This window comes from Artemia sp. Qi Xiang Cuo, chromosome 21 (assembly GCF_049724085.1).
Source record: "Artemia sp. Qi Xiang Cuo chromosome 21, ASM4972408v1, whole genome shotgun sequence".
Classification (NCBI taxonomy): Eukaryota; Metazoa; Arthropoda; class Branchiopoda; order Anostraca; family Artemiidae; genus Artemia; species Artemia sp. Qi Xiang Cuo.
Window position 1 is genome coordinate 27,405,260 of NC_142814.1, and position 10,943 is coordinate 27,416,202.

General features: G+C 32.9%; 1 protein-coding gene across 1 annotated transcript in view; it reads right to left on the reverse strand.

Moving 5' to 3' along the window:
- CCT5 (chaperonin containing TCP1 subunit 5) overlaps positions 1-6,533 on the reverse strand; it is a 58,780-nt gene extending 52,247 nt beyond the window's left edge. Inside the window, exon 1 of the mRNA XM_089107277.1 lies at positions 6,374-6,533. Coding sequence (XP_088963403.1) covers positions 6,374-6,478 — 105 coding nt within the window. The 5' untranslated portion in view covers positions 6,479-6,533. The remainder of the gene's footprint in view (positions 1-6,373) is intronic.
- Positions 6,534-10,943: the final 4,410 nt, after the last annotated feature.

Here is a 10,943-nt window from a genome sequence, read left to right on the forward strand (position 1 = left end):
TTTTGTTCATTTTTGGTTTAATGGAGTTCTTTACTTTTTTGGAGAAACTTATTTTGTGGAAAAAGTTTTTTTAATTAATTTCTGTTCATTTTATATTGACATGGTCTTTTTTTAGGGAAAAAGACTGAGCCTCCTCTAAAGTTAAACAACCATCCCATCCATATCTCCTGGGCATAACATACAACCCTTGCCCCTAATCTCTAGGGTTTTTTTCAACCCCAAAAGCCTTGTTATATGATATTTAGACTATTTTGAATAGAATGGCTATCTCAAAATTTTGGATTAGATGCCTTTTGGGACAATACAACATGAGTGGGGGGAGGGGGGTAGCTGCCCTCCAATCACTTTGACTCTTATACAGAGCACTAGAGTGTCTGATTACCAATCCAATGAGCTGTCTCTAAAGTTTATATGACCATGCTTTCTATAAAAACCTTATATGTCCCCAGGGCATAACTTACAACTTTTGCCCTGAGAGTTGGGGGGATTTTTTATACTCAAAAACATTATTTCCAGACCTTTCTGATATGCTGAACAAAATGGCCATCTCAAAATTTTGATAGTAAGTGTTTGAGGAAATGATGGTCATGAGGGGGGAGGGGGCATTTGCCCTCTGATTGCTTTTGACTATTAATAAGGGCACTAGCCATCTCAATTCCCAACTGAATGAACACTTTTTGAAGCTTCTATGACAATGCATTCTATAAAATCCTTATATACCCCCAGAGCATAACTTACAACCTTAGCCCTGAGGGCTGGGGGGGGTATCATACTAAAAACATAGTTAGGTGCTGAAAACCTTGCATGCCTAATCTATTGTAAGAGCTCCAACAATCAGATATTACATTGGTTCCTGGATGAATCCACTCTTTTGTAATTTCAAGTAGTGTGTCGGATGTTTGGTTGGGAATGGGAACAATAAAAAAATTAGCAGTGCCTCTTTCAATTCCTGTAAACACCCACTGTCCTTCAATGTAACGTCCCCTATTGTATTTTCTTTTCCCTACCTTTTCTTTGTCTATATCAACTATTTTTCCAGGACCACCCAATTTACCACTATGTTTCTCAATAAAGTCAAGGCATATTTCACAACAAAAACTTTGCCCATCAACAGCAGTTGCTGACAAAATGCCAATTTCATCAACCATAAATTGCTGAATATGCAATCCTCTATCTAAATTGCAAAAAATCAGCATAATGTTGGTTATTTGCTGATACAATAAGTTTGCATATTTGCACCATTAAGACTTTGACTAAAATTGCACTTTTTTAAGAAGCTTATGTCCATGTTGTTCCATTCTTGTTTTTGACAGCAGAATGCATGTCGTGATTCATCAGAATGGCATTCAATTTGAGAATGAGGGCAAAACATTTTAGTTGGCAAAGTGTTATGATTTATCAAAAATTGCTGTACATCACCTTCAGTTTGATGGGATAGTCTAAACAACATAATTTTATTGTCACACAAGACACGTCAATTTTTTGTTAATGGCATGATTTAAAACACAATCCACAATTTATATAATTTCAATAGGCCACTGCTTTTTCTTTAAACTCATGCTATTCCATTAACTACAGACAGCTGGGATGAACGCTATCTATAAGAACAATTTATAGTAGCAATTTCAAAAGATTTCACATTGCACTTTAGCATGGGAAAAAATATAATTTTTTCATTTAAGTTGGAAAAAGAAGGAAAAAAGAGGAAAGACTTAATGATAAAGGTTCTCCCCTTGGATAATATGCTAACTAGGATCATTATACATATTTTAAAGTAAGAATTGTTTTCTTAACATGTCTCCTTACCAGAAGTTACAATTCTAAATGTATACCCAAATACATACCCTGAATTGTAACCACACAAAGAAGTTATCAACACTATTTAAGTTATTGAAAAATGGTTAAAAACATGTAACTAGTTTATAAATAAGTTGTTCAAGAGTAACATATTCCAAAAATACTTATTTATAACAATTCAAACCTTAATTATTAGGATACTCAGATATAAAATGTTTTCCTACTGTTTCAAGTTTTTCAAATGCAGTTGAAAAAAAAGCACTGAATTTTACAATTCAAAACTTTGCTGTCAAAAATTCATGGTATATTCCAATTCAGGGTATATATTTGCAGATTAAGGGGATGGGGTGGGTAAATTTGAATTTCCAATTGAAGCAATTATTACATTCATAAAGTGCATAGAAAAAGAACATTGAGTGGTATGTTCACTTTATTTGTAAGTCAATAATATGAACTGCCAAAAATTTACCCCTAGGCTAGAACATACTCTAGCCTTAGACCCATCCCCAAAAGTTTCATTTTCCTAACCTAACCCCTTTCCAATAGAGCCAAAAGTAGCCAAATCAGAGTTTTACCTAATTTCATGTCAGTTTTGGGTAAATATTTACCAAATCATATTATTGAGTTATGAATAAAGGGAATATACCATTTGATGCCTTTTTTATGCTCTTTACAAATATAATGATCATTTTTGTTGGAAATGAATTTTACCCCCACCCCTATTTATACTAATTCAGGGTATATATTTGCACATTAAGGGGGTGAGGGTGAATTTTATTTCTGATGTAAATGAGAGGGAAGTTTAAACTTTCCCTCCACCCCCCTAATGTGCAAATATATACCCTGAATTGGTATATATAGGGTAAGACACCTGGTAGTCAGCCACTTTAATCACTTTGAAAATTTTTTGACATTTAAACTGCTCTAATTACTCTATTATACCACTTAGAAACTTAATTTTTTCACCCTAATATTCCTTGTTGAATTGTGAACAAGTAGGTTATTAATTCAAATAGTTTTGCTTGCACAGCACTTCCTATTTTTAAATTTACTAAGAAGTGACAAATCTGCTAATAGCTGGACATAGGAACCACTCATTGTACATAGTTATTACGCAATATTGCCTATTTCTATCCACTGATTGCCCTTTTCTTGGCCGGTAGCAAATGAAACGGGTTTTCATCCAGCTGTTACTCTGGGCTGTAATCTTGGACAAGAGAATTTCATAATAGCTATTAGTCATTAATTCATCATTTAGCAAATGAAACATTAAATTTTAAAAGGTTTATTAATTTAACAAATTTGTTATCTAAATTTGGTTTTCAGAGAAGATAATTATTCAGATTGGAATTATTGAGGCAGGTGGCTGACTACTGGGCATCCTACCCTAGGGGTGGGGGCTAAAATTCATTTCCAACAAAAGTGATTATTATATTTGTAAAGAGCATAAAAAAGTCATTGAGTGGTACATTCACTTTATTTGTAAGTCAATAATATCATTTGGTAAATATTTACCCAGTTTTGTGCATAGCCTAAAGCTAAGCCCTATAGACTATAGAAGGGGGGGGGGGGTAAATTTTTACCAAATCATTTTATTGACTTATGAATAAAGCAAACACATCACTTGATGCCTTTTGTATGCTCTTTCTAAATATAATAATAATTTTTGTCAGAAATGAATTTTATCCCCACCAGGGATAAATTTGGTATATATATACCAATTCAGGGTATACATTTGCACATTAGGGGGTGCAGGTAAATTTTATTTCTGATGTAAATGGGAGGTAAGTTTAAAATTTACCCCCACCCCCTAATGTGCAAATATATAGGGTAAAAAAACAGTATTCAATTGAGCAAAATTATGTAAAACTAACACCCTCACATCTTGTTACCAAAGAGGAATTAAGAAGGATTAGGTATATTAATGAATAGCTAAAAGTCTAAGCTATGCATCAATATGGTTATTATTCAGATTATTTAAGATCAACCACTTGAAACAGGAGTATAACCAATGGATAATATCTAAAAATTTCTATTCTATAGAATGTAAAAATAATATCCAACCATACTTAGTTATTGCCAAAATTATCCAACTAGTTAGCTATCTGAAAAATCCTTTTAAGCAAATAAGAAATTATCTAACTAGGAAAATAATTAAAATTTAAAAGAAAAATAGTTTTATCTTGCTAGTCAAATACAATAAAGCATAAGAGCAAACTTAGTATCTCTAACTAGGTGGATAATACTTTAACTTAATGCTTCTTATATATATCTAACTAGACAGATAAGTAAATTTTTATTGCAAACTAGTGATAATATCCAACTAGTCAGACAATTTTTTCTCTTAGACATAGCATGAACATCTAACTTGGTGGATAACACTTTATCCTACCCCTTCTGATATTAATCCAACTATGTAGTTAAGTATTTTCCTGCCCAGTTAAATATATATCAGAAGATCTAACATTCAGCATTATCCACCTAGTTAGATATTCTTGCTGTGCCTAAGAGAAACAATTTATCTGGCTAGTTGGATATTATCCCATAACTGCATAGCCTAATGGAATTTACTTATCCTCCTAGTTGAATATATATCAGGAGTGTTAAGACTTGGTATTATCCACCTAGTTAGATGTTCATGCTGTGCCTAAGAGAAATGAATTATCTGGCTAGTTGGATATTAACCCCAAACTGCTTAGAGAATCTTCTTATCTGCCTAGTTGGATATATATCAGAAACACTAAGTGACATTATTATTCAACTAGGTACATATTCTCCCTGCCTAATAGAAACAATTTATCTGGCTAGTTGGATATTAACCCCAAATTGCTTAGAGAATCTTCTTATCTGCCTAGTAGGATATATATCAGAAACACTAAGCTACATTATTTACTATCTAGTTAGATATTCTTGCTGTGCCTAAGAGAAACAATTTATCTGGCTAGTTGGATATTATCCCAAAACTGTATAATGGAATTTACTTATCCTCCTAGTTGGATATATATATCAGGAGTGTTAAAACTTGGTATTATCCACCTAGTTAGATGCTTATGCTGTGCCTAAGAGAAAGGAATTATCTGGCTATTTGGATATTAACCCTCAACTGCTTAGAGAATCTTCTTATCTGCCTAGTTGGATATAGATCAGAAACACTAAGCTACATTATTATCCAACTAGGTAACTGTTCTTGCTGTGCCTAAGAGAAACAGTTTATCTGGCTAGTTGGATAATAACACCAAACTGCTTAGAGAATCGTCTTACCTGCCAAGTTGGATATATATCCAAAACACTAAGCTATGTTATTATCCAACTAGGTAGATATTCTGTATATTGCAAAAACAGTCAAATATTCAGCTAGGTAGGTAAAGGTGTAAAAGTCTTAAAAATGCTATTATCTGTCTAGCATGATATTTTATCTTGATACTAAGTGTAGTTGGATATTATTTTTACATTCTATAGAATATAATTTTTTTAAGAATATCTATTGGGCACCTTCCCACTTGAAACTATTAGTTTATTGACTTACCTACATGGACCTCTTTTTGGAAATACCAATTAATCCATTTTGATTTATATATCCTTTTAGTGTTTCAGTTTTATTCATATACTAACAGAAAGCAGATTTTCTTCTGATCCTAGAAATGTAATTTTTATTGCTTGATATTTATTATATAAATCACAAATATTTGAATATAATTTTTCTTTTCAATTGCTTTTCAAAACAGAGACTAGTGTACATTTTCAATTTAGCCTATGCTGACAAATCATTGGTGAAAATTTGACCAAGAAGGTGGGGTTCTTGTTACTGCCCTCACATTGCTTCATGTTGTAGCAAAAAGGGGTGGCCCAAAAACTGGTCAATATCTACCAAATCATATTATTGATTTAGGAATAAAGTGAATACACCATTCAATGCCTTTTTTTATGCTTATTTTGAATATAATAAGCATTTCTATCAGAAATGAATTTCAGCCCCCCCCCCCTATATAGGCTATACCTAACCTAACCCAGCCTAACCTAACCCTGAATTGGCCTATATAGGGGGGGGGGCTGAAATTCATTTCCGATAGAAATGCTTATTATATTTGTAATCAGCATTAAAAAAGGCATCGAACAGTGTATTCACTTTAGTCCTAACTCAATAATAGCCTATGATTTGGTAGATATTGACCCAAAAACCCATTGCTATTTTTCCGGAATGCCAAAGAAAAGTGGTCTTTCCCAAAAAGAGGTCTTTTACCCTAGGCTACCCTGAACTGGTATATATAAGGGTGGGGGTAAAATTCATTTCCAACAAAATGATTATTATATTTGGAAAGAGCATAAAAAAGGCATCAAGTGGTACATTCACTTTATTTGTAAATCAATAATATGATTTGGTAAAAATTTACCAGGGGGGGGGACTATGGACAAATGGTCACAGATGTGACTTTACCCATAAAAAATAACAATCTAAAAATACCTCTCTCTGTTTTAGAATGTCTCATTCTAGCCATTATTCCGCAATTTTCTCCTCTCTTAATCATAAAAGTAGGCTTAACAAGGAATGACAGTTCCAACCAGAGTAGAGCAATACCTTAATGGCTTCAATCCCACTTAATCTCTTCTGGTTTTCTTGATCCTTGAGGATTAGAAAAGGTCTTCCATACTCATCAAAGGCTAAAGCCCCAACAGAGGCCATGATTGAGATGGATAAAGGCTCCGGTACACGCCTTTAATTATTTTTAAATTGATTGCCTCGGAAAAACATAACAAAATATCGGTGAATTGATTATGAACATATTTTAATTGTCACAATTAATCAAATACTAGAACGCTATTTAGCAGATATAACTTAGCATGTAATAATGAGAGAAAAATTTATTCAAGTTTTAACTGTCAATTAAAATTATTATATTCCATTTAGGCAAGCTGAATGTCAAAACCTCTAAAGGGCCTGACAAACGTAGCTTTTTTCGGCGCTGATTTGCAATGAAAACGGCGCCAATTCGAACTTAAGTGGCGCCGAGTTTCATCGTGATCATAAAAAAAAAAATCTCAATCGTTTCCTTTTTCTTTGGCTGAAAAATCAAAAAAAAACTGAGTAATGATAGTAATATTTAAATTTTTAACAAAAAAAAAACTTCATAATCTAATGATAAAACAATTTGTAATTTAATTAAAACTTTTGGTTAAATAAAATTTAAAAATACTAAATTTTAATAATAAAAGAAAAACGGCGTTGTTTTTATACTGCTATCGTTTGCCCACTGAGCTACTGAAATCAGTGCCCAAAATAAGCTAGGTAATTCCAGCCCTTAACTTCTAGAACTAGAAGATTTTGGTTTTTATGGTCTGTTGAATAGTGTTGAACTAATATAAATGTGCAAATGCTCTATCTTTCAATCAGAGGCAACGCTATAGCGTTGCCTATAGTAAAGGCCATACGGCACCAATGTTTTTGTTTTGAAGGGGTCTTTATGTAAACTTGAAAGGGGATTATTCGTTTGGTAAAGGCCTTACAGCTCCAATGTTTTTGTTTTGAAGGGGTCTTTATGTAAACTTGAAAAGAGATTATTCACTTGGAAATCGGGATTTCTAGTCCCCTTTTTAAGAGTCAAAAGTGATCGGAGGTCAACTAGCCCCCCAAACCCTGTTTTCCCCAAATACATCCAATAAAAACTTTAAGATAGACATTTTGTTAGATAGTTCAAAGATCATTTAACAAGAACTCAGGTGTCAACACAAACCCCCAGGGCCCGGGAGCAAGCGTTGTAAGTTATGCCAAGGGGCCATATATTATTCTTATAGAAGGGATGCTCGTACAAGCTTCAGAGAGGGATCATTTGATTGAAAATTAAAAGTTCTAGTTCACTCTTACAGAGTCAAAAGAAATGGGAGGGCACCTAGACCCCCCACGCGCTTTTTTTTCCAAACCCATCCGAAAAAAATTGAGATAGGTATTTTGTTAAAAATAGTTCAAACATCAGATAATAAAACTCCAGAGTTAACACAACCCCCCAGGGACCTGGGGCAGGCGTTGTAAGTTACGATTATATATGTTCATATATGGTTCATATAAGTTACGGGAACATATATGGTTCTTTCAGAAGGGTGCTCGTATTAAGTTCAGAGAGGGCTAATTTGACTGAAAATTGAAAGCTTTAGTTTACGTTTAAAGAGCTTTAGGTAAATACTATGTAACAAAGACTATAGGGATAGCACAGCCCACGAGAACCTGGGAACAAGTGTTGTAAATTATCGCCCGGGGGCATATAAGATTTTTATGGAAAGGAATGGTAATATAAACTTCGGAGGGGGGCTCATTCGATGGTAAATAAAAATTTCTAGTGCTCTTTTTAAGAGTCATATATTATGCAAATAGCGACGAAGACCACACTGCCTTTTCATCATAAACAAATAAGTAGAACAACAGGGAAATTTTTATACAAGACAGTGGAACGCAACTTTAAATGAATATTTCGACCCTATATCCAAGGGCCGTCCTCAGCAAAACAGACGAAGAGAATCAAAACACTATAAAAGAAACTTACATTAAAATTCAATCATTAAAACTGTTTAAAAAAATGTTTTAAAACAGCCCTAATATCATTACTTCAAGGAAGTTCAACCAGGACTCTATCTCTTCGTCTGTTTTCTATATCTATATTCTCTTCGTCTGTTTTGCTGAGGACGGCCCTTAGATATAGGGTCGAAATATTCATTTAAAGTTGCGTTCCACTGTCTTGTATAAAAATTTCCCTGTTGTTCTACTTATTTGTTTGTCATATATTATCGTTGTGGAACTAGCCCCCCGCCCCCCAGGGCCCCTTTTCCCCCAAATTGTTTAAGCCATTTTATTCAAAATAGTTTAAGATCATATAACAAAACTCAAGGATCAACTCAACCACCCTGAGCCCTGGGGAAGTGATGTAAGTTATGCCCCGTGAGAACACAAGCTTTTATGTAGAGATGGTTGTATAAACATCAGGGGTGGCTCATTTGATTGGGAATTGAAATCTTTATTTACTTTTTTAAGAGTCATCAAAAGCAATCAGCGGGCATGCACCCCCAACCCTCTTTCCCCCAAATGCATTCAATAAAAATTTTAATCTTAGTTCAATGATCTGATAACAAAAACTCTGGGGTGGACACCCCCCCCCCCCTCCCAAGACCCAGGGACAGTTGTTGTAAGCTATGCCCCATGGAGCATATATGGTTTTTATGGAGGGACTGCTCGTAAAATCTTCAGAAGGGATTCATTTGATTGGAAATTGAAAGTTCTAGTTCACTTTTTAAGATTCAAAAGAGATCACAGGCCAACTAGGCCCCCCTCACTTTTTTCCCCAAACCCACCCAATATAAATTTTGAGATAGGCATGTTATTGAAAACAGTTCAAACATCAGAAAACAAAAAACTCCAGGGTTGACCTAACGCCCAGAGCCCAGTGGCAAGTTTTTAAGTTATACGCAGGGGCATATAAGTTTTTTATGTAAGGGGTAGTCGAATAAAGTTCATAGGTAGCTCATTTGATTGGAAACTGAGTTACCTTTTGAAGAGTCAAAAGTGATAGCAGGGTATCTACTAACTCTACACTCTCGTTTCCTTAAATGCATCCGAAAGATTTGAGTTAGCCATTTTCTTTAAAATAGACCAACGATCAAATAACAAAACCTTCTGGGTTAACATAACCTGCAGAGCAGCGCGGGAGAACTAAGGATTTTAAGTTGTGCCCCGGCGGCAAATAAGAATTTATGGAAGAGGTGGTCGTATAAACTTTGGAAGGAAACTTTGGATCATACAAACTATAAGGTCGTATAAACTTTGGACTCAAATGATGAAAAATTCAAAGTCCCAATTCCCTTTTTAAGAATCAAAAGTGGTCCGATGGCAATGAGCAACCATATAACTAAACTAAAATTCTTAGCTCAAATTTAAACTAAAAATCTAAATTAAAACTCTAAACTAAAACTGTAAACTAAAACTCTAAACTAAAAATCCAAACTATAACTGTCAACTTAACTCTAAACTAAAACTAAACTAAAACTCTAGATTAAGACGCTAAACTTAACCAAAATTAAACTATAAATCTTAACTGAAACTGTTAACTAAAACTAAACTAAAACTCTAACTATAACTCTTAACTAAAACTAAACTAAACTAAAACAAAATTAAGTCTCTAAATAAAAATGCTAAACTAAAACTAAACTAAAACTAAACTAAAACTCTAAATTAAAATGCCGAACTAAAACTAAAATAAACTAAAAATTAAAAATGAAACTAAACTAAAACAAAACTAAAACTCTAACTAAAGCTCTAAATTAAAACTAAACTAAAACTAAACTACAACTCTAAACTAAAACTCTGAACTAAAATTCTAAAATAAAACTCCAAATCAAAACTTTAAACTAAACTCTTAACTAAAACTAAACCAAGACTCTAACTAAAACTCTAACCTAAAACTAAACTAAACTAAAATTAAACTAAAATTCTAAATAAAAACTCTAAAATAAATTTCTTAACTAAAACTAAACTAAAACTCTAACTGAAACTCTTAACTAAAACTAAACTGAGACTCTAAATTAAAACGCCAAACTAAAATTAAACTAAACTAAAAATCAAAACTGAAACTAAACTAAAACGCAACTAAAACTCTAACTAAAACTAAAACTAAAACTAAAACTAAACTAAAACCAAACTAAAACTCTAACTAAAACGCTTAACTAAAACTAAACAGAAGCTCTAACTAAAACTAGGAACTAAAACTCAACTAAAACTCTAAACTAAAACTAAACTAAAACTCTAACTGAAACTCTTAACTAAAACTAAACTAAACTAAAACTAAACTGAGACTTTTAAATTAAATCACCAAACTAAAATTAAACTAAACTAAAAATCAAAACTGAAACTAAACTAAAACTAAACTAAGACTCTAACTAAAACTATAAACTAAAACTAATCTAAAACTAAACTAAAACTCTAACTAAAACGCTTAACTAAAACTGAACAGAAGCTCTAACTAAAACTAGAAACTAAAATTCAACTAAAACTCTAAAACAGAACTCTAAATTGATACTCTAAATTAAAACTAAACTAAAACTCTAACTGAAACTCGTAACTAACACTAAACTAAAACTAAACTGAAACTCTAAATTAAAACGCCAAA